Below are 25,059 nucleotides of genomic sequence, written 5' to 3'. Positions count from 1 at the left end.
TCTCGTGGTGTTTTATTTCTCTCTCTGAGGAGAGGACAATGAAGATTGAGTTCTAGATTAGTAACTACTCAAAGCTGCCCACCTCTTTTAGAATTTCAGTAAATTGAGATGAGGTCAAAAGTCTGATTTTGGTAATTAAACTATTTCTAGTTACTTCTTATAGTTCAAATCATATGTCTCATTGCTTACTAGTCTTCATTGTTTTCAAACTTGAGAAGAAATTCTGAGTCACACCTGCCTATTTGTAAGAAATTGTAATTGAAGGGAACCCTGAAAAAACTTCTTCCTGAGTAGTTCTTAAGTCTTTCTTCTAGTTATATGCTTCTTCTCCTCAACATTGTCATTAAAACTCTTACCCTTTATTATATTCCAGTTTATAAGAGATCAGTTTCTACCTGCATTTAAGTTATGCTTTTATTTTCTCTTTTTCAAAAATCCATTTTTCTGTTTTTTCCTAATCAGCTTTAAGTTTAGTGGCTTCAATAAACAACAATGGTTTCATTCAAAATCTGCACTTAGGAAACGGTGGCCAGGACAGCTGGCTTCTCGTCCCCTCGGCTTCAGATGGGGCAGCTCGAGGGCTGGGAACTGGAATTGGGTGAAGGTGTGTTCATTTCCATGTCTGATAGTTGGTATCTGTGGTTGGCTGGACTTTGGTGAAGGCAGACAAGTGAAACACCTACCCTGAACACCTAGGCTCTCTTTGCAGCCTGGGCTTACTCGCAACATGGAGCCTGGTTCCCAGGTTGAGAGCCAGGAAAAAGCTCTGCCGCCTTGTCTAACCTCACTTTGCAGTTCACACAGCATCACTTTCATCATCTTCTGTTCAATAGGAGCAAGTCACTTATACTTGGCCTATATTCTACCTTTTTTACAGAATCAAGTTTTAAAAACTAATGGGTACATTTAAAAACTAGCACAGTAACTCACTGGCCACAATTTTTTATATTCCTTCCAATGAAAAATACCCTTTTCCCTACTCATTCCCTCACAAATCTCAGTTGTTAAGTGTGAGGCCCAGGCTCAAGTAGAGGTCTTACCATCTTCATCAGGTACAGATGGCACATGGGGATGAGGTTTCTGGGTGTGATTTCTAGAGTGTGATCCTGTGAGCACAACCCTCTCAGTACTAAGACTTGAGAACTAAAGGGACAAGTTATCTGCCACCGACACCCCCACCATTCTGCTGAATGACTAGACTCTCCCGTCCAGAAACAGGAAACGGGAGGCACCGTAGTCCATGGCACCTCGAGGTCCAGTTTGGTGCTGCCAGCTCTTTGATGCAGACTTGGTCCTGCCCATAGGAGTGCTTCTCCTTTGCTCTACCCTCTGAGCTCTGTGTGCTGTCCTTTCCATAAGAAATGACCTCTGTCTGTAGCTGAGTCATGTTTCTTAAGCCAGCTTCCTCTTTATTGAACTTCAAAGAAAATCCCGAAGGCCTATTCTCGTTTGTATGTCATGGTCTCTGTTAGGCCAAGCACTGTTTTTTGCTGTCAAGGTTCTATTTAAAGCTTTTAGTGTCCTGTGAATTGGATTGGGATTCACATCATTGGAGAGGCTACCCTCACAAATCTTTTTTGAGAGAAGCTCTGCACCTTGGGCTTCTTATGAAGCTTTGTAGGATAATGCCTTTAAAATTCTTATGCCCTTAAGATCTTTAAAGGAATTTGAGGCACCACCTTAAGTCTTTTCAGGGTCTTAATGAAGGGTTTTACAGTCTACAGGCTTCACCTTTAGACCATGTTTTCCTGGCAGCACCCTAGATTTGATCTTAGCCCAGAAGCTGTTTCTGTCTTTTAGCATCATGTGACCACTGGACATGTGGAGATGCTGTAAAGGAGATAACAGATATTGAACCCAAATATAATTGAGCCTTCTTCCTTTATATTTAATAATCCTCCCCCTTTTTTTGGATAGCTTATCCCTCTCATTGATGTTACTTTCAGCTGGTTCTTAGCAAGAGTTTCCTTTCCCCTGTGTTTCAGTGTCGTTTTCTTCTCTTGCCTAGAAGCTGTCACCAGCAGCCTCTTTAAGGGCCATCAGGATTCAGTTTACCATGTCATGAAGCCCTTTGGGTTTTCATTTCTTTCTTTGCATCCATTCATATCTCACCTACCTCCAGGTTGAAAGTCATTCTCACATCTTTTAGTTCTTTTTTAATGGTACTTTTAATATCAGTATCTGTGCCAGGTATTTATTGCCAGCAAATTGTATAATAAACCACGTCAAAGCCTAGTGGCTCAAAACAGCATTTACTTTGTTCACAAATTTGTGTTGAGGCAAGGCTCAGTGAGTGAGGCCAGCATGTTTCTTTTCCAGTTGGCATCAGCTGGGATGTCGTGAAGGTGGGGACCAGAGTCATCTAAGATTAGTTCATGCACATGTCTGGCAGTTGGAGCCGGCTTTTGGGTGAGACATTAGTTGGGGGCGGTCAGTGGGGGCACTGACAAGGTGCTCACTATGTGGTCTGGACTTCTTTGCAGCGTAGTGACTGATGCTAAGGGTGGGCTTGCCCACAGAGCAAACGTCAGTTTCCCCAGACTCTGTCCAGTAGAAATCAGTTACTGAGGCCAGCACATATTTAAGGGGAGGGAATTTCAGAGAAAAGTGTCCAAGAATTTGTAGACAGTTTCAATACCACCACCTCCACTCACCTCGACTTACCAACTAATCATTCTGTCTAAAGGAAAGTTCTTTGCAGCTCGGTGTCACTGAAATTCCTGCAAATTTTGTTTGTTGTTTTGTTTGGTATGTTCTGTTCTGTGAAAAGTAACAAATGGTTACCAAAATGAGGCATTTGTTGTTGTTGTTGTTCAGGAAAATCTATGGATCATCTCACTAAGCTATTAGGAGATGGGATTTCTTTAACCTTTTGAATTATTTTTCTTTGGAATGCAGTTCAAATTAGCAAAAACTAGTCATAGTTCAGAAAAAGACTTATGGGATTAGTATCCATATTTATAATATTTATTATTGAAAGTCTTATTTTCACAATCTTCTTTTGGGAAGTATTTATTAACTCAGCCCTAGGTAACTCAATACAGTATCCCTCAAACTTCTTTAAAACATGGGGCATTAAGATGGGTGGAAAGGAGTAAGGGACATTCTACTAAGAGGTGACTTGTAGTCATTTTATGGAAAAAATACAAAAGAGTATAAAATCAAGTGCAAATGTTCTGTGACAAAGATGATGACAGTGAAGAATATATTTTGTGCCTCTTGGTGGTTTGAACTTCTTTCTTGATTCTCTGAGTAATCCCTGGTCCTACATTCTACAATACAGATACCATTGTATCTATTTGATCCTGGGTTTGAGTTAGGCTGTGCTCAGTCCACTTTCTTCATTAACAAACAGTATCATTTTATTCTTGAAGACTGATAATCCTTGAAACTGCATCTTCAAAATGTCTGCACCTGGATGCAAAAAATCAAGTTCTTCGAGAGGAGTTATTATCTATGAAAGGAATGCAAAAGAAATGTGAAAAACTAGAGAAGAATAAAAAGAAGTTGGAGCAAGAAGTAGTGAACCTCAGAAGTCATATAGAAATGAATATGATAGAACACAGTCAAGTAGAGCAGTATAAAGGGGAGATTGAAGAAAGGGCGAGACAGGATCTCGTAGAGAAATTAAAGGAAGTCAACCTATTTTGCAGGTTAATTTGTTCATCTGTCATGTGCTTGAATTCACCTCATTGTAAATTACATTTTGGATCTATACAGCTTATGGGTTTCCTCTACTTCCCTTAGAGCAGTTGGTTTGCTGGTTTTCTGGAAGGAAGGGTACACTTGTTTCTCCCTTTAAATATTTCCGTTTCCATCACAGTTATCACCAAATTGACCTATCAGAATGATTCTCACTAGAGAATCCTTTCATTTATAAGACCAATTGGTATAAAGCAAGACTACTAGGAGGAAAAGAAAATATTGTGGTTTAGAACTGGTACCATCCTCTTGAATTATTTTTAAGTTGTCTTGTTCAGGTTTTAAAATTTTAAGTTGATCCTCTTGTTCTTTGAATTATCAGATTATATAAGCACCACTATAACAATAATTCCACTTTCATTTTATAATTCTCATGTAATTCACTTCACATTGATGATAACTGTTTTAAACTTCTGCTTTTTTTTAACCCTTAAAATTGCTTTCTGAATCACTGGCTCAAAACTAAAGGGAGCAAATATCATTTTCTAGGTTAATGATTATTTTTATTTTTATTTTTTAATTTTTTGATTATTTAAAAAATGTTATCTTTTAAAATTTGCCTTAGATAAAAGCAGCTCTCAGGAGAACTTAGAGCAGTTACAAGAGAAGAATAATGCTTCCATAAGAAGTCAGCTGGAACTCAGAATTAAATAAAGACTTGGAATCTGAACTCTCCAAGGTGAAAACTTTGCAAGAAGATTCTCATAAAGCAGAATTGGAAAAATATAAGCAACTCTACCTAGTAGAACTAGAAGTTAGAAAGTCATTGGAAGGTAAACTAGACAGGTAAGCCAAAACACAGAATCACAGAATGTAAATTTAGTTCATTAATTTGTCTCTAAAGCCGACTTTTTCTAGAGTGCAGTTCATGAGATTAGTAGGAAGTGAAGGCTAACTAGATGGTCATTGATAGAGGGCGCCCTAAGACAAACAATTAATACTGTGTCCTTTTAAGTTTTACCACACAGAGTTGGAAACGACTGAAGTGACTTAGCAGCAGCAGCATACTGCATAAAGGCATGCTTGTGAAACTGGGGGCAATTAACATAACACAGGAGTGAAAGACAGGACAATTCACAGAGTGGCTAGAAATAGTATGGTGACCTGACTGGGGGGGGAGGGGGTGTGGAGGATGGAAAGGCACCTCCAGTGCCTAGTCCAGGTTTCCCCACTGTCTGAAAGCAGAGCATTCCTAGGAAGCCTTTCATAAGCCAAAACAGCATACAGCAAAGAAGTAGGTACCCGAGGGCACGTTCTGCTAGTTTAAGCCTAAAATGAATACGCACAAGTGAGGCACAGGTGCTCCCACATAGGGTTTGGGGTTGTGGTGACTTGACACTGAGATGTGGGGTGTGGCTTCCAGGGAAGGAGCCCAGTTGGGCCAGTCTCCCTGCTTAGGGAGCATGATGCCTTTTACTGTAAAATGTACACTGAACCTTTTTATATGAAATCAAAAAGTCTCTTAAATTTTATTTTTTAAATTATCAAAAACAGATGCTGATGTAGGCCTTTCCTAGAAGTAAAGTAACATAAAGTGAACTTTGGAAAAGCAGGGGATACTTGTAATTGTTCCTGGTGCTGTTTTAGCTCTTTTCAATCACCTATTGACTTTCTTGTCCTCCCCTCTAGATTGTGACTCTAGATGATTCCTCAGAGCCAAAAGCTTAATTTCTTTTTTTTTAAAATTTTTTCAAAAGCTTAATTTCTCCAAGGTCAAGAGTGAAACATGTATACAAGGTGGTGAAAGCAAATGCTTGAAAGTGGCTTTGTGGGATGGGGTGTTTCTTCATCCCTGAACTGTTTCCTGGAGGCAGGTGTGTCCCAGAGGGCAGCAGGTGTCACTGTGAGGCCACCTCCCTTTCTCTCTGATGCCCTTTCTCTCCTCTCCCAACTGTGACTTGTTACTTGAAGAGCCCTAGACACGTGTGTACTTCTTTAGAACAAGGTTACAACTATCAGTCTGAGTGAACTCTGGGAGTTTGTGATGGACAGGGAGGCCTGGCATGCTGCGATTCATGGGGTCGCAAAGAGTCAGACACGACTGAGCGACTGAACTGAACTGAACTGAACTAAGTAAAAGTCATAATTAGCTGTGCTAATAAAGGAGACATAAATTTTATGATTTTTTTTGTCTCAGAGTTCTTGATTTTAAGAGATACTTACTAAATTATTAAATTTCTTGAAAAGCTGCGTTTAAATTCTACTTTAGAAGTGAAATCTTATTGCCTAATATCCAAAAGTATTCTTTCAGATGTTTCACTTCCTTTCTAATTGATTTCAGTTGGCAATGGTTCATAATCATTTTCAAGCTCTGCTGTACCCAACGAAGTTTTTCTGCCTCTAAGCATAAGTGAATCACTGGTGTCTAAACACTAACCATAAATAGATGCTTTTTGTTTAAAGGAATCCTAGATAAATCCTTTTTATGAATTAAATAAACTTACAATACTAAACCAAAACATTAATTTCTAGTTTTAGCTTAACATTTTTTTGTCATTTTCTTACATAAATTTTGTCATTTCTTACAAAAATGACATTTTCGTCATTTTCTTTAATTGCTATTTTACCTATAGCATTTTTATTTAAAATTAAAAAAAATCTTGCTGAGCATTTGTAGAATATTTCTAGATTTGTAGTTAATTCAAACATTTAAACATTATAAATGAAGCTCACTTTATCTCTATCTTGACATCACCTGGATGAATGGTATCTAAGATGGCAATGATGGGGAGTCTTGAAATTGCAACCAGTTTTCACTGTTCAATCATTTTGATTAAAATATCCATTTCAGTCAGTGCAAACAGGTTTATGGTTTTGATGGTGTTTTCCTGATATTTGTGATGTACGGAAAAGTAACCCTTGTTAAATTCAGTCTCAACCTGTTTTCTCATTTGGCTTCTTGCCATCGTAGGAGAGCAATTAAGGTTTCTTTCACAGCACTGCATCTACACTGGGTCTTAGTACTTGAGAGCTGTGAAACTGGAGGATGTGCTGTAGCTGTGCGGTCACAGCGGGCCTCCGAACACTTCATCCCAAGTCAGACACTTCTCCATGCAGGCCTAAAGGAGGAAGCAAATGCTTGACCCCCATCCCAGACACAGGCTGCCTACTCCACACCCAAGTTCACAGTGCTGTGGGCACATACATCTTTTCAAAGTAGGGATCTGGAACCAAGCAAGCACTTTGGGAGAAGTTCTTTCTCCCAAACTCACTGGTTAGGTAAATCTCCTCACCTCTCATAAGGAGGGTAGGAGTATGAGTCCTTACCTTGAAACTTTTCTCCTTCAAGTTCCCTGTCATGTGTTTTTTTTTAAAAAAATATGCTTTATAAATTAACTATATCAACTGACTGCTACATATAGGAGTTTGACAATAATTTATTCTTGTTCTTGCTTTAAAACATGATTTAGTTAAAAAGCTACTATGTCATGTCATGCCACAAGCATTATTGAACTATGTAAGAAGGTTTTACATATTCATTTTCTCTGCATTATAGTTAAAAATCTATGTGTTTTTTCTTAATCTGAGGAAGTAGCTGGCACAGGACTCTGGACTCAGTAAGAAAGTCATTGGCTTTCTTACTTCTTTTGTAGAATTATGAACTTTGCCTAAATCATGACTCTCATACCTTAAAAAAAGTTGTTTTTTTTCCCCCAAAGTAAAAGCCTTTCTTAAAAAACAAACAAACAAACAAACAAACAAACAAACAAACTTTTGTGTGGAACCATATTATATAAAACAGAGACAAGTATAAAGCCTTTAGCCAAAGGAGTGGCCAGAGGTCCTGTGTTTTTGTTAAATGGAAAAGTTTAAAGAAAACTGCAGATGTGTTCTCCTTAATAACATTCAAGTCAAACTATTGCCTCCATTTGAACAGGATCCTCACCTAGAAATCAAAATAAATGTGTATTTAGAGCAGGAGCTGTTAGGGGGAAAAGATAGTAATCTTGTGGGTCACTCCTAGGATCATGGGTCATTCTGTAATTCTTTGAAATTATGTGTACTCAATAGACTGATATTTAATGTACTTTTTATCAGATTAACATTCCATATATAGGTTCCTTGTTATTTATAAGTGGAATAAGTAGGAATACATTTTCTTTTATTTATATGATTATTTTTCTACTTAAGTAATCTTCAAATTAGGTCTAGTCTCTAAAAGTATTATTAAAATGTCACATTTAATAAGTTGTATAACATTCCTATGATAATGTCTCTTGCTTAAGTTAAAGATAAGTAATATTTGACTTATTTCGGATGCAGCAGGAGTTGGACAGGAGTATAACTAGAGAACTAAGAAAAGGTATGTTGCCAAAATGTATGAATTAAATTTAGATATTGATTTCTGAAATAAACAATAAATGGCATCTCTTTCCATTGTTTGGATAACAGATGCTATGTTAAATGTTTTCTTCTTAGACATAGCTAATGAAAAATGTGAAAGCATGAGCAGTCATAGTGAAAAATATTCTTCTTCCTCATTTATTCATGTTCCATAATTAAGAAAAAAATCTCAAAAGTTCTATGTATTTCTATTTATTTCTGGCTGTATCCTTTCTCTACTACTGCCATCGCTGTGGAACTGTCCATCTGCACCCGGACACCATCCTCAGAAAGCATGGAGTTCATCAACGTCTCAAGTGTCTGGTAGTGGTTAAGGCTAGAACACCCAGACTCAAGCAGTCATGTTTGCATAGCTGTCACTTGGTGGGTGACTTTATAATTTCTGTGTCATTCACTTTGTAACTAGTTTATCTCTTGCCCTCAGGAAAAGCTCCAAACACCTGCATCAATTTGGGTCCTTCCAAAGTAGTTGACCTTATCTCTTTACCACCTTACTCTGCCCCTTAGCTGTGCATCTAAACAGCCAGACTGTGTAGGATCCCACAGATTCCTTTCCTCACCTCTGGTCTTTGTATGTGCTTCTCCCCTCTGACTCTTGTACTTTTTCCTGTCCTTCAGGTGGCTACTTCCATAGCACCTCCACCAAAAAGCTGGCATTATTGACACAAAGCCGGCTGTCCCTTCTGAGTGTTCCTCATGCCATCTTGTATATCTGTCTTAGTATTTATGACTCCGTATGGAAATTGTCTGTTCATCTATTTTTACAGTTTATGGCATTATCATTTCTCAGGGTGAATGGGTCACCTTCATCTTGTAATTCCAGTGTTTGTCACAACACCTTAGCAGATAGTCATTGAGTAAATGAATGAAGAATGAGAAAGCCAGAAGCTCTGATACTCAGCCACATGTGGGACCGTCGGCTGATTATATAATTGTAATCTTGTATTTTGTTTTCTGTCATTTATAGATATGTTTCATTTTTCAGATCACTTAGAAATATCTCAGGTTTTTTAAATTTTTTTTATTTTTTTTACTAATACTGAGTTAACTCAAGTATTTTAGAGAAAGAATGTAATCCCTTTTCTTTCCAGCTGCTGCTGAATTTAAATCGAGTCCTATGGATTATCTCCTCTAGGAGCTACAGATGGGTCAAATCTGTCTCAGGACCTGCTTTTGAAAACATCACAAGAATATGCACAGATTTTGAAGAAAAAATAAATGATCTGAAAGATAATTAGTAAAAATTTCCCTTCTGGACTGTTCTCATGACATTTTAGTTGTTTCTCATTAAACATGATGAGAAAATCTTTATTAAAGGGAAATATTTTTGTGTGTATGATGAAAGTTTATATGGTATTTAAAAAATACTACTTTTAAGTAGTATTAATACTACTTTTAGACAGTAGTATCTAAGTACTTTTGATACTAAGTATTTTCTCTGCAGCTAACTTGAGTGATTTAAAAACCAGCACTGTTAAGTTTTCCATATTCAAAGTGAAAGTATTAGTCCCTTAGTCGTGTCCGACTCTGCGACCAATAGACTGCAGCCCGCCAGACTCCTCTGTCCTCCACTATCTTGTGGGGTTATCTCAAATTAATGTCCATTGAGTTGGTGATGGTATCCAACCCTCTTGTCCTCTGTTGTCCCCTTTCTCCTCCTGCCTTCCATCTTTCCCAGCATGATGGTCTTTTCTGATGAGTCAGCTCTTCACATCAAGTGGTTGAAGTATTGGCGCTTCAGCCTCAACTCAGTCCTTCCAATGAATATTCAGGATTGATTTCCTTTAGGATTGACTGGTTTAATGTCCTTGCAGTCCAAGGACTCTCGAGAGTCTACTCCCAACACCACAGTTCAAAAGCATTAATTCTTTTTCAGTCAGTCTTCTTTATTGTACAACTCTCATATCCATACATGACTACTAGAAAATAGTGTATATATGTTAATCCCAATCTCCTAATTTGTCCTTCCCCTCATGTTTCCCCTTTCATAACCATAATTTGATTTTGAGATCTTGTGAGTTGGTTTCTGTTGTGTAAATAAGCTTATTTTTATTAAATTCCACATGTAAGTGATGTGATATTTGTTTTTCTCTGTCTGAGTTACTTCACTTTAGGATTGTAATTTCGAGATCCATCTGTGTTGCTGCTAAAGGCATTATTATTTATTTGCATGGCCGAGTAATATTCCATTTTCGTTGTGTGTGTGTGTGTGTGTGTGTGTGTGTGTGTGTGTGTGTGTGTACCACATCTTCTTTATCCATTCTTCTATTGATGGACACTTAGGTTGCTTCAATGTCTTGGCTATTGTAAATAGTTCTGCAGTGAACACTGGGGTTCATATACCTTTTTGAATTATGGTTTTCTCCAGATATACACCCAGTAAGCAACCTTTATAGAGTTTTCTACAGTGGGTGTACATAGTTGCATTCCACAAGCAGTGTAGAAGGGTTCCCTTTTCTCCACACTCTCGCCAGCATTTATTGTTTGTATATTTTTTGATGGTGACTATTCTGATTGGTATGAAATGATACCTTATTATAGTATTTCTGCATTTCTATATTAATTAGTGATGCGGAGCTTCCTTTCTGAGCATCCCTCGTGTGCTTTTTGGTTGTCTGTAGGTGTTCCTTACAGAAATGTGTATTTAGATCTTATACTCATTTTTTGATCAGGTTCTTTGTTTTTTGCTGTTGAGCTCTTTGAGTTATTTGAATATGTTGGAGATTAATCCCTTGTCAATTGCATCATTTGCAAATAGTCTGTGGGTTGTCGTCTGTCTTGTTTATGATTTCCTGTACTGTGGAAAAGCTTTTAAATTTAATTAGATACCATTTGCTTATTTCTGTTTTTATTTTCATTACTCTAAGAGGTGGATGAAAAAAGATCCTGCTGTAATTTATGTCAGAGTGTGTTCTGCCTATATTCTCCTCTGAGTTTTACAGGACCTGTCTTATATTTAGGTGTTTAGTCCATTTTGAGTTTATTTTTGTGTATGATGTTATACATGTAGCTGTTGAGTTTTCTCAGCATCACTTATTGAAGGGGCTGTCTTTTCTCCTTTATATATAGTCTTGCCTCCTTTATCCTAGATTAATTGACCACAGGTACGTAGGTTTCTCTCTGGACTTTCTGTCTTGTTCCATTGATCATTCAGTATATTTCTGTTTTTGTGCTAGTGCTGTGTTTTGAAGCTTGCAGAGTAGTCTGCAGTCAGGGTACCTGATTCTTTCAGCTCTTGCTTTTCTTTCTCAAGATTGCTTTGTCTATTTGGGGTCTTTTGTTTCCATACACACTGTAAAATTTTTTGTTCCAGTTGTGTGAAAAATGCCATTGGTAATTTGACAGAAATTGCACTGAATCTGTAGATTGCTTTGGAAACTATAGTTATTTTGACAGTTATACAGTTATAATGTCACTTTCATTTCTGTATTTCAGTTTCCTCTCTTTCCTTCTTAGTTTAGGTAAGGGTTTATTGATATTGTTTGTTTCTTTCAGGAAATGAACTTACAGTTCTTGCATATGAGCACTGGGCTGGCACACCAGGCCTCTGTGCACATAGGCAATGTGTTTAGAGGTGTTGCTTAGCAACGATCATTCTGGGATGAAAGATTCCAAACCGTTGAGCTTCCCAGCTGGGAGGTTGTGGCGGGACGGCTCTGGCTTACCTGTAGTGCTCGTGTTGGGTTTAGGGGACTGTGAAGAGCTGAGGGAGAGGTGAGGTGTGTTTAGAGTCCATAGGCTCTGCGATTAAGAAGATTTTTGGCTTCAGGAGTAAGAAGGGTGTGTCGCCCTTTGGCTCCTCCATCAACCTGGTGAGAGACAGTGGTCATGGAATCAACTTCCAGCCCAGGTACCACATCTGAGACAAAGACCTCAGAAAGATCCACAAAGCTGCCGTTGTGGGCAACGTAGCCAAAGTGCAGCATGTTCTGTTTGGAAAAAATGGCCTGAACGACAGGGACAAGATGAAGAGGTAAGCGAGGTGGAAGGGCCTGGCAGAGATCCCTCCTGTGAGTTTCCCCTCCAAGGCTCCTGGATACCTTCCTGGGATCCAGCATCCCACAGACTTTATAGGCAGCAAAAGGCCTTAGCTGGTTTTGGACCCACTTATAATTCCTCTTATAGAGCTTTCCTGATAGTTTTGAAGTCATTTAACTGCATGTTGGTAATCACAGAAATGAAATGAAACATGAATAGCATCTGTTTTTCCTTTCTTCCTCCTGCTTTTATTTGCATGGGTTAGCATGATGTACTCATGAGTAAAAGCTCTCAAGTTATATAGCCTTCAAGAAATCTTCTGAACTTCTGGCTCTCACACTTTTTCTCATGTGATTTATGAAAGCACTTCTTCATGGATCGCCTATTGTGGATCATGGCAGTGGAGAGATTTCTGATGTTGTCAATATTTTATTTTTAATGTATATATTTTTTATACCGTAAGGTTATATATTACAGAAAACTGCATAGTGAGCAAAATAATTCCCATGCCAAATCAACTTCTGGATTAAAAATTCTTCAGATACAATTCAATATCCATTTTATATCAGTGTACACTTAGGTATATGTGTTCTTTGATGAAGGACCTTAGAAGACAGCTTTGAAGTTGGAAGCTGGCTGTGTCCTTGCATAGGAAGGCATTTTCTTAGGATGTATGGTCTTTCTATATTTAAAGCAAATCAACATTTCATGGTTTTAAAGATTTGGGGTTACATATGCTGTCTTTAATTGTTGTGATGAAATTAAAAGTTTTGTATGGTAGAGGAATATTTGCCCTTTTAGATATCAAAATGTGTTATAAGTGCCCACAAAGTGTTCACTTACTAACGATTGAAAAGATAGATAAATGAATGGAACAGAATGCCCAAACACCCAAATGTATATAAAACTTTAGAACTTGAAAATGATGACATTTTCTGTGGGAAATGATAAACTGTATGTAGATGGTGAAGAAATAACCTGGTAAAAGAGAAAAGTAACTCAATTTTTATCTCACCAAAATGTTTCAGGTAGAGTATGTATCAAACATTTCAAATATGCACAGTGAGAAAAGTACCAGAGTAAAACTCAGATTCCTATTTATACATTTTTTATCTGCTGACAGAGACATTCTGTTTTTTCTATTTCTACTGTTTCTTAACCTTGATTTTTTTAAATTGGAGAATAATTGCTTTACAATGTTGTGTTGTGTTCTGCTGTATAACATCATAAATCAGTTGTAAGTATACATATATCCCTTCCTTGTGAGCCTCCCTCCCACCCCAAAGACCTTTCTAAGAATGATTTCAGAAGTAAGAATTCTGGAGTTTCCTGGATTTTGGCACACACACACACAAAGAAACAAAAGAAAAGAAATCTGGATGTTGATTTAACATTTTAACAACACAAACAATTTAAAACTCTCTGTAGATCAAGCTGTCTATAGGCAAGTCAGATTAGCAGACAGGGCTTGTCTTTTTGGCACTAATAGGAATGTGGCAAAGATAAAAATGATTTCTCACTTTCAAATTTTTTTAAGAATTTTTTTTGAGGATTTACATTTTCTGACAACTTTCAGCCTTTTCAGAACTCAAGGGAATCTAGGGAGTTCCTTGGTCATCCAGTGGTTAAGACCTGCTGCTGTGGGCCCAGGGTTCGATACCTGGTGGGGGAACGAAAATCCTGCCAGCTACTGGGATATATTGTACAACATGGGGAATATAGCAAATGCCATATAATAACTTTAAATGGAGTATGACCTATAAAAATTGTGAATCACTATGTTGTGTACCTGTAATATATAATAGTATGTAATATGCACCATCTATATTTTAATTAAAAAGAAGAAACCTTAGACAAAAAGACCTTATGGTAATTAGATCAACAGGAAAAATGAGAAATGAGCAAACAAAAATGCTACCAATTATAGTTGTACAGACATTGTGAATTATACATTTCGTTCCAATGTCAGAGACATTAAAATGTCAGAAAATGAATGTATTAGAATCATTGAAGTACAGTGTTGTCTCTAATCCTCAAAATGTATCTACAAAGGAGGTATGATATCCTTTGACTTCATTGAGATGTTGTCCTTGTAAAAGAGTAGTAGTAATAATAAGTATGATTATATTACCTAACAGTTACTGAGCTGTTACCTGTGCCAGGAATGGTTCTAAACTCATTGCATGGATCTCATTTAAGCATCGCAGTGCTGTCCTGTGAGAGAACTACTACTCTCTCTCCATTTTGTTGTTGAGGAAATTGAGGCACAGAGAGGCTGAGCGACAGCTAAGTGACAGAGTGAAAGTAAAATTCAAACCCAAGTTGAGCTGAATCTCAAGGTCATGGTCATTCAATTCAAGTAAATTGTTCTTTCATTACTGTGTTAAGAAGAGCTAATGATAATATATAATGTTCTTTCTCCAGAAGGAAACGAAATATTTGTTTTAGAGCGATAAGAATAGCATGCTATTGAATGTTTTCAATCACAAGAACAATTGTTTGTTTTGAAACAGTAACACTACAGTTTCCTGAAAACTCCTCTTTCTTTCATAGGACTGCCCTCCACTTGGCCTGTGCCAATGGCCATTCAGTGGTGGTAACTCTGCTCCTGGAGAGAAAATGCCTGCTTAACCTCTGTGACAATGAAAACAGGACAGTGCTGATGAAGGTATGGGGCAGCGAACCATGTCCACACGAGGTGGATGTGATTTAACTACTGAAACTAAAGTGAATGCATCTCATTTAGATATAGCAAACCAGTGAAGCTTGTGGACTGTTTACTTTGAATTCCTAGAATTTACACTCTGTTTCTTGGTGCAACACTGACAGGCCTTAGAATGCCAAGAAGAGGAGTGTGCGACTCTTCTGCTGGAGCATGGTGCCGACCCAAATGTCATGGACATCAGTGGGAACACCGCTCTCCTCTATGCTGTTTTTTGCCAGAATATATCACTCGCAGCAAAGCTGCTTTCCTGCGACGCCAATATAGAAGCCAGGAACAAGGTATATCTCAACTAACTTTATTTACAAAATATTTGCAAAGCATTTTTTTAAACTAGAAGTGTTTTATTTCTAACTATGTAAATAGGTAAACTGAATAGTGTCCATCAAGCCCTGTTACCGTGGAAACAACTCCAAAGCCACTGCAGGGGGTGGGGGAAAATGTTGGAGCCCACAGAGAGGGCAAAGCTCTGTCTCCCAGCCAGCCGTCTATCCCAGAAGGAAGATTTCCCGTCAGAACGTGCCGGAGAGTGGGTGGTTGGCTCAGAGCCCACAAATGATGAAGGCCTGGGGGAAATGAAGTGATGTGAGGAGTGGCTGCTTCCAGGGGCCCAGGGAATGGGTGCCCCTGGAGGTGGGTGGGAGGAGGAAGGAGACCTAGTGCCCATGAGGGGGAGCCAGGTGAGTGCAAATGGGCCTGGGAGGCAGCAGGCCTAGAGCCCTGAGCCCTCCAGGACCCCGGTTCTGAGATCCAGCCAAGAGGGTCAGGTCATGTTTGACACCCAGCAAGGGCGTTCACTTGTGCTGGTGACCGCTTGGTTCATGATGTACACCTCGGGGTCTCCTGCACTCAGCCCTGGGGAGCTGCTCGGTGGGGTTGCAGCTGTGCGTGTGGAGCTGGTGGTGGTGAAGCCGTCCCTCTTGCTTTATCCAGGACACACGTGATGTCCTGCAGCTGCAGCTCCACCAGGAACTCCCTCCACTCTCACAGGTGGGCTCAGTTTTTCATCTTTGAAAGCTCCAGCTGTCCCTGTGTCAAAGTATTTTGAAAGAACCAAATTGTCTATGATTTCACTTGAAATCATGATATTTCTCAAGCATTAGAGAGTAAAGCATTCCTTTATGTGTTTATGGCTGGTATTCGTGATAACACTGCACTTGTTAAAGGTAAAACATTTTCCAAATATTTTCCCCCACTTAAGTTTTTCTTTTTCTTTTTTTGGTAATCAGTCTAAAATAACAGAGTAAAGCAAAATTTGCCTCAGTAGACTTTGTCTTGAAATTCAAACATAATGAAAGCATTTTACAACATATTAGAAATCTTGCTGCTATTCACAAATTCCCATTTTATGAAAAATGGTTTATATAAACACAGTTTCTCTCTTATTGCCCAAGTCTTAAGAGGGTAAAAGGAAAAGAAAAGGAGCAAGCATGTGAAAAGTGCAAGCCAAGCTGGAATTTTGGCAGTTGGGAAATGCCAAGAAGAGGATTTATTTATTTTAATATTTATTTATTTGGCTGAGCTGGGCTTAGTTTCAGCATGTAGGATCTAGTTTCCTGACCAGGGGTGGAACCCAGGCCCTCTTTCCTGGGAGCACTGAGACCCAGCCACGGGACCACCACGGAAGTCCCGAGATTTTGTTTTGTGCTTTTTATTCCCTTCAGTTTATATATTTCTTATATGCTTTTCAGTTTTCAGGGATAATAGTTGTTATTTTGAAAAAGAGTGTGAGTGAATTGTAAACTTGCCTAGGTGCCAGTTTTAAGAAGACTCTGATCCAAACAGACTGACAGTGAACAGGTGGTGATTAAGTGGGAATTAAGAGAGAAGAGCAAATAGCTACCTGATATTACCGTATTCTGGCAGAACCATCCACTTAGATAAGAGTCTAGACTCTGCTCTCCCATCTAGAATGTCTTGATGGGAAGGAAGTAAGGGGTTTATAAATAATGAGATGCGGTTGCCTTTTGGGTTTACAAAACTACTTTTGGTAGTCCCTGTTCTACCACTGTTTACCCAGGAAAATTAAAAAAAATTGCAGTTTTGATGACTGTTGCCTCTTACACTTTTCTTTTTTATTCAAACCTTCACATAAGAGAAAGAATTGGCCGTGTGAGTAAGAGATGAGACTGGACTGGTTGCTGCACTAATTCTCAGCTATATTCTGCTGGTGAACCAGTTATTTGGGAAAACTTATTTTTAAAATGTATTAGCCTAGGCTGTTCGCTGTAGATTTTGACTGAGTAAATTGAGGAACGCTTGGGCGTGTGTATTTAGAACTATTCCCTTGAGATTCTGATCCAATCCTTGATGAATAACTATGGAGTGAATACATGTAATTTCTAAATGCACACTTCACAAAAGAAAGTAGTCTCCTGAAGTGTTGGAGTTTGATCAATGCTAGCTACTTCCATCAGCTCCCTCCTTTCCAACAATATTAGCCTGACTTTTTCTCTGCCCCTGTGTTTAAGACATTAAAAGGAATATCTTTGGCAGTATCTATGGGCTTGAACAATAACTCCTTTTCCTTCCAACCACTCATCATTCAGTGACACTCCGAGAGTCTTTAGCGATTTGCTCATGGCGAAGTCACTTCGTCTGTAGAGTCTGACCCTTTAAGGATTTTGCACCTTCACTTATTGTCCAGGTCATTAGGTCAACGGATGTTTGTTACCAACAGGGTTTTCCTGACTGCAGTAATAGTAACTCATGAGCCTTTTTTGGTGTCAGCTGCAGGACAGACTCTTGCAGTGTGTCTGTTAGAATTGCTGATCCCTGGCATAAGCAGATGAGAGCTTTAAAACCCGTGAAGTTAGTAACAGCACAGAGGAGAATTGTTTTAAGCATTTATTTTCAGCAGGCTTGGTAACTCATGATCCATTTTATTAACAATCTAGAAGAATTCTAGAGATAGACTGTAGTTTCAACAGGCAGTGGAAATATTCTTGACTGTGAATTATGAGTCTTTTTAAAAGAATTTATGTTTACTTGAATTATGAGTCTTAATAGCCATATTTATTACATATTGGGACCCACACTTTTTGTGAAACATATGATACTAAAGAAAGGAAAGGTTTCACATACAAATATTTGCTTTATACCCACCTGTTTGGAAACAGCAAACAAAAAACCAAAAGTGGACCATAGACCAAACATGGCCCTTGGATATGTTTAGTTTGCCTCCACACACTGAGTCAACATTTCAAATTTAGGAGGCCCAGGCAGAAGTTCAGGCTGCTCCAAGAACCAAATCTAGACCCCCTTGAGCCCATCCTACTGTTTGGTCTGCGTGCAGAGGCTACCCCTTCTGTGTGGGACATGTGTTTTTGGGGTTACTGGTCTCACCTGGCTTTTTCACTTACTCAGGTCATCAGCTTTCCATCCATAAGCATATGAGTTTCCAATTTTTGATTGATAGTTTATTTTGATAAATATTTGAAGGTTTTAAAAGACAGTCTAATTAATCTATAATTGATTTCATATTTAAAAAAATCTTAAGAATGGGATTGAATTTTTCAAATTAGAATTGTTAAGTTGGTTGTGGCAGTTTCGCACTGAATAACTCTCACAAACACACAAGATTATAAGAGACAGCGCAGGGAGAGCTGGTGGAAGAGCAACTCCCCTAGAAAATGTTGAGCATGTATTTATTGGTAATTTTATGCTGCAATCTTTAACTAAGAGCAGTAAAGCAAGACAAACACGAGAACTCTAGGATTTTGGAAGCTTCCTCCTGGTCGTCTGGAGGTAATCACATGAGAGTCATCAAGAAGGGTCTTTGAAGATAAGGTGGGGAGGGCACTCATTCTGCATGCAGTTAGCAGCTAGCTAATGCTGACCTCTCAGCCAGAACGTCTAACTTAAGGAAGGGCGGTGGAAAGAGCAAGCAAGGAAGAGAGAATGAGTAAGATTAAATTCCAGGAGACATTTCTGAGAAAGCAGTAAAACAGGGTTCCCACAGTTGATTTTTTGAAAAAAAAAAAAAAAGTTTCTCTCTTTGCATGTTCATGTAGAGAGTAATGTTCCCACTGGAATGTCTGTAAACCTTTTGAGTTTACTCATGGTCATCCTTGGATAGGTTATGCATGCTACAGATAGTATTATATATTTCTGCCTCAGCATTGTCCTTAAAATATGCAATTGATACAGTAGCTAAATGATACCCACACCCCTTGCATTGGGAACTTGACACTGAGCCACTGGACCACCAGGGAAGGCCCAGAGGAGGAGCATATTAAAGAGAAAGAAGGTGAACAGGGCAGTGAGGAGGGGGTTCTCTTTCATTTATTTTCTGACTTTTATTCTTAAGTTCAGAGAATCTATTGCAAGATTTTAATTTCAATTTAGAAATAGGTTAACTGTGTACATTAGAAATGGTTTTCCTTGTTTTACAGGATGACCTGACACCACTGTCACTTGTGATATGTGAAAGGAGAGGGCAAATGGTGGAGTTTTTAGTAAAGAAAGAAGCGAATATACATGCGGTTGATAAGATGAAAAGGTACTGTTGTTCTTTTTCTTTTGAAAACCCTTAAAAAAAAAGAAAACCCTTAGTGCTGTTCTAGGATGGTAATATCAAGATTAAATGAATAAGAGGATTCATTTGTGATCAACACATCATCACTTAGGTAGAAAATCAATTATTCTGACTGGGAATCATGAACAATATATAGCAGGAATGTATAGCAGGTTTCATATTCCCTTATAATATTGACTGATGTCATATGCAACCTCTTTTTGTTTGGTTGGTTGATCTTGTAATAGCTGAGGGATTTCAAATTAGTTTTATTAGCTTTGTGAAATATGGATTCTGCTTTTTAGTTTACCTTATGACAATATCGAGTTTCTTAATTCATTTAAAAGAATTCTTTAACCTCTACTTTGTATGTATATATTTTTATATGATGCATAGTAAACCTAAAAGACTTGATTTTGTCTTTTGGATAACTCTTTGTTTTAAATTACTTTGTTTGAAGAATGCCGATGTTACTAGGTTGCAAAAGAGTCAGATACAACATAGTGACTAAATAACAACAGCCACAAAAAGGTGATTATTACTTACTGTCACCAGATCCTGTGGGCTCATCAATTTTTATCCTTTTTCATTTTAGTACATTTTGATATTTTTATCAGGTAATCCAAGCCTATGCCCCAACCAGTAATGCTGAAGAAGTTGACATTGAATGGTTCTATGAAGTCTTTCAAGACCTTTTAGAACTAACACCCAATAAAGTTGTCCTTTCCATTCTAGGGGACTAGTATGCAAACGTAGGAAGTCAAGAAACACCTGAAATAATAGGCAAACTAGGCCTTGGAGTACGGAATGAAGCAGGACAAATAATAGCATTTTGCCAAGAGAACGCACTGGTCATAGCAAACACCCACTTCCCACAACACAAAAGAAGACTGTACACATGGACATCATCAGATGGTCAACACGGAAATCAGACTGAATACATTCTTTGCAGCCAAAGGTGGAGAAGCTCCATACAATGTGCAGAAACAAGACGGGGAACTGACTGGCTCAAATCATGAACTTCTTATTGCTAAATTTAGACTTAATTTGAAGAAAGTAGGAAAAACAACTAGACAATTTACATATGACTTAAATCAAATCCCTGATGATTATACAGTGGAAGTGAGAAATAGATTTAACGGATTAGACCTGATAGACTTCCTGATGAACTATGGACGGAGGTTCATGACATTGTACAGGAACAGGGATCAAGACTACCCCCATGGAAAAGAAATGCAAAAAAAGCAAAATGATTGTCTGAGAAGGCCTTACACATAGCTGTGAACAGAAGAGAAGAGAAAAGCAAAGGAGAAAAGGAAAGATATAAGTATCTGTACGCATCGTTCCAAAGAATAGCAAGGAGAGATAAGAAAGGCTTCAGGAGAGAACAATGCAAAGAAAAGAGGAAAACAACAGAGTGGAAAAGACTAGAGATCTCGTCCAGAAAATTAGAGATACCAAGGGATCATTTCATGCAAAGATGGGCTCGATTAAGACAGAAATGATATGGACCTAACAGAAGCAGAAGATATTAAGAAGTGGCAAGAATTCACAGAAGAACTGTACCAGAAAGATCTTCACGACCCAGATAATCATGATGGTGTGATCACTCACGTATTATCAGACATCCTGGAATGTGAAGTCAAGTGGGCCTTAGCATCGCTAGGAAGACACTAGTGGAGGTGATGGATTTCCAGTGGAGCTCTATCAAATCCTGAAAGATGATGCTGTGAAAAGGCTGCACTCGATATTCCAGCAAATTTGGAAAACTCAGCAGTGGCCACAGGGCTGGAAAAGGTCAGTTTTGATTCCAAGGTCAAAGAATGCTCAAACTACCGCACAGTTGCACTCATCTCACATGCTAGTAAAGTAATGCTCAAAATTCTCCAAGCCAGGCTTCAGCAATACATGAACCGTGAACTTCCAGATATTTAAGCTGGTTTTAGAAAAGGCAGAGGAACCAGAGATCAAATTGCCAACATCTGCTGAATCCTCAAAAAAGCAAGAGAGTTCTAGAAAAACATCTATTTCTGCTTTATTGATTATGCCAAAGCCTTTGACTGTGTGGATCACAATAAAGTGTGGGAAAATTTTCAAGAGATGGGAATACCAGACCACCTGACCTACCTCTTGAGAAACCTATATGCAGGTCACGAAGCAAAAGTTAGAACTTGACATGGAAAAACAGACTGGTTCCAAATAGGGAAAGGAGTACATCAAGGCTGTATATTGTCCCCTTGCTTCTATAACTTATATGCAGAGGCCTCATGAGAAAGGCTGGGCTGGAAGAAGCACAAGCTGGAATCAAGATTTCCAGGAGAAATATCAATAACCTCAGAGATGCAGATGACACCACCCTTATGGCAGAAAGAGAAGAGGAACTAAAGAGCCTCTTGATGAAAGTGAAAGAGGAGAGTGAAAATATTGTCTTCAAGCTCAACATTCAGAAAACTAAGATCATGTCATGGCAAATAGATGGGGAATTGTGGATACAGTGTCAGACATTATTTTGAGGGGGCTCCAAAATCACTGCCGATGGTGATTGCAGCTGTGAAATTAAAAGACACTTACTCCTTGGAAGGAAAGTTATGACCAACCTAGATAGCCTATTCAAAATCAGAGACATTAATTACTTTGCCAACAAAGTTCCGTCTAGTCAAGGCTATGGTTTTCCCACTTGTCATGCATGGATGTGAGAGTTGGACTGTGAAGAAATCTGAGTGCTGAGGAATTGATGCTTCGGAACTGTGGTGTTGGAGAAGACTCTTGAGAGTCCCTTGGACTGCAAGGAGATCCAACCAGTCCATTCTGAAGGAGGGAAGCCCTGGGATTTCTTTGGAAGGAATGATGCTAAAGCTGAAACTCCAGTACTTTGGCCACCTCATGCAAAGTGTTGACTCATTGGAAAACACTCTGATGCTGGGAGGGATTGGGGGCAGGAGGAGAAGGAGACGACCGAGGATGAGATGGCTGGATGGCATCACTGACTCGATGGACATGTGTCTGAGTGGACTCTGTGGGTTGGTGATGGACAGCAAGGCCTGGTGTACTGTGCTTCACAGGGTCGCAGAGTCAGACACGACAGAGCGACTCAACTGAACTGAACTGAATATGTAAAGGAAGAGAGGAGGCCCATTGGGGCTATTTTGCACCCATTAGGAAAGTAAGTTGGATCCCTGCCTCACAAAAAACACCACCATAGCAATTAAGACACCTGCGAAAAACTAACAATTGAAAGGAAAAGTTGAGAAATTTTATAATTTGTGATGAGTAAATACCTTACTTTAGAATCGAGGTATCATGTATTTTTAAAGATTTGTTAGTTTAAGGCATACAGCAAGGTGATTGAGGGATTCAGTGTCTCAGGGGCTTCCTTGGATAAAATTCACTCCATTTGAGGGGCCCCTGGAACATGTCTTCTACTCAGAACAGGCAAGAATCCTGAAAACCCAGAGCAGCATGTGGTGGTGCTAGTGGGCATTTTTTCACTGAATCAATTATTCTACCATGACCCACAGAAAAAGCCTGGATGCTAGGATGGTGATCTCCAAGCCTATCTTCAAACAGGAGGCCTTGCTCCCTTGAATAGTGTTGCGTGAAACTACTCCTGGGAAGGGAAGAGGTGTGTCATGAAGATTTTGTCTGCAGAGAACAAAGTGCTGTGTAGAGACGTTGTGCAAGCTCATCCCAGGACATGGAGCACAAGGACACAGTGACCTGATTCTCAGCCCTGCTCTTGGGGCATCACGCTGTTTCTACCCTTACATATGGTGAGGCTCTCACAGGTGTCCTGAAGAGTATGGTCACATGACCCGAAAATGTCCAATCTGTGTGTTCCATCTTCCCTGGCTACCGTGATGGGCTCAGGACTTGGGCAGTGACAAATCAGGACCCAGGGCCCAGGGACTCAGGCTGCAATCAAGGGGAAGAGGAGCTCTGGTTCTGCTGGAAGGGGCGGGGCTGGTGAGGTCAGTCTACAGCAGTGGGAGGAGTGTGAGTTCAGCCTGGGGCGATTGGTGACCTTTCTGCTCCCGTCAGGGCAGAGGCACTGGCTTGAGAATGAGGGCGCTACTGAGCCCAGGTTTTGAGAGCGCTGGCTCCTGCTGTGGTCCTGAAGCTCCACCTGAGCCTGGAAGGAAGCTGTCCACTGGTGCGTCCCCCTGCTTATCTGTGAGCTTGTGGAACCACGCTGGTTTTCTGTCCAGGGGGCTAAGTGGAGACCCTGCAAATGCAAGTGTGTGGGTTTTGGCTGGCTTCAGGAAAGAGACACCAGATGGCACTGGGAGACTCCAGTCTAATCTGGATTCAGGTGATATCTCTTGAAAGTGAAGGGACAAGTCCTTCTGTCATGTCTGACTCTTTTCGACCCCATAGACTTTGGATCCATGGAATTCTGCAGACAAAAATACTGGAGTGGGCAGCCTTTCCCATCTCCAGGGGATCTTCCAATCTCAGGGGTCGAACACAGGTCTGCACATGCAGGCAGATTCTTTACCGCCTGAGCCACAAAGAGGCCCAAGATTATTGGACTGGGTAGCCTGACCGTTCTGCAGCAGATCAGGATTTCCTGACCCAGGAACCAAACTGGACTCTCCTGCAATGCAGGAGTTTACGTCACCAGCTGAGGTATCAGAGAAGCCCAATAACTCTTAACACCAGCTACTAACTGTAGGATTACCCTAAAGAATCTTCACAGGTTTAAGGTACCAACCTGCTAAGGTAGCAATCAATGGCCTTATTCTAGAGGACAAAACTGGGGCTCTAAGAAGGGGGTAACTCAGCTATAGCAAGGAAGTGTGTACCCAGACAAACCCCGCCATTCCTGCTGTTAGAACTCAGGGAGACCACATGGTGTAGCTTGTCCCTGTGACAGGGGCTAAGGCACCCAGCCCACACTGGGTGCTGCGGGGACCTGACTTGGTAACTGTCGTCTGGCAGCTCGGAGACTCACAAAATCAGTTTGCAGCGAAGAAAGGAATGGCACCTCCCTTCATCCACTCTGCTACACTCTCTGTGTCCTTCCACACCCTACTCCCTTTCTCTTGCTTTCTGAGGAAATTAGAGTCATGCTCATGTGACCACATTGCCTGTCCAATGTTCACAGGCTGCCACTGGAGCTGCTAAAACAGAGGCCAAGAGCCTTTGCCACTGAGTATCTCTTTCCTTTGCACCATCGAAGCCCTCCTCCACCCTTGCACACCAGAGGCCTTTTCTGAGACGTGCAGGCATCCTCCCTCATTTTGCAACAAGTGGTATCCACTGCTGTCCTTTCAATGCCTCCCTTGACTCAGCTCATGTGTTCTCTTCCCTGCATGGCAGCCCACCTGGTGGCCATGGGACAGAGCTGACTGTGAATCCAAAGCTCAGATCTGACAGCTCGGCATCTGTGTATAGAGGACCTGGTTATTCACACTGTAAAGGCAGAAGTAGGCTCCAGGAGTCCAGAACTAGGGCTTGGGCCAAAGTGACTCCACAGGCTTAAGGATGCCCGGGGAGGCTTCTGACTCTATTGAGGATGGGGCGAGTTTCTGAGGTTCTGAAGGACCACTGTGTGCAGGTTCATGGTGCATAGAGAAGAGAAGGTGGAGTCTACCCTGGAGGTGGTCGCAGCTCATGGCTGAGCAAGACAGGCAGGCAGGTCCTGAAAGCACCTGAGCTGCCTTCCTGAGGGAGGGATGTGGGGCAGAGGAAGAGACCCAGGTCTGCTCCCTCATGCGGTACCCGGGGCATGCTGACACCAGACTAAACACTTACACCGTGATGACCATCTCTGCTGTCTGCAAAGGGTTTACACTTG

The 25,059-nt window shown here is 40.0% G+C and overlaps 1 protein-coding gene across 1 annotated transcript in view; it reads left to right on the top strand.

Annotated features, from left to right (window-relative positions):
- Positions 1–20,005, top strand: part of LOC138421943 (ankyrin repeat domain-containing protein 26-like) — a 49,986-nt gene extending 29,981 nt beyond the window's left edge. The window contains 6 exon segments of the mRNA XM_069556453.1: positions 3,375–3,661; positions 4,268–4,353; positions 4,355–4,488; positions 14,578–14,692; positions 14,854–15,027; positions 19,880–20,005. Of these exon segments, the coding sequence (XP_069412554.1) occupies positions 3,375–3,661; positions 4,268–4,353; positions 4,355–4,488; positions 14,578–14,692; positions 14,854–15,027; positions 19,880–20,005 (922 nt within the window).
- The last annotated feature ends 5,054 nt before the right edge of the window (positions 20,006–25,059 follow it).

The sequence above is a fragment of the Ovis canadensis genome, chromosome 16 (assembly GCF_042477335.2).
Source record: "Ovis canadensis isolate MfBH-ARS-UI-01 breed Bighorn chromosome 16, ARS-UI_OviCan_v2, whole genome shotgun sequence".
NCBI classification, from domain to species: Eukaryota; Metazoa; Chordata; class Mammalia; order Artiodactyla; family Bovidae; genus Ovis; species Ovis canadensis.
This window is presented reverse-complemented; position numbering and strand designations above follow the sequence as displayed.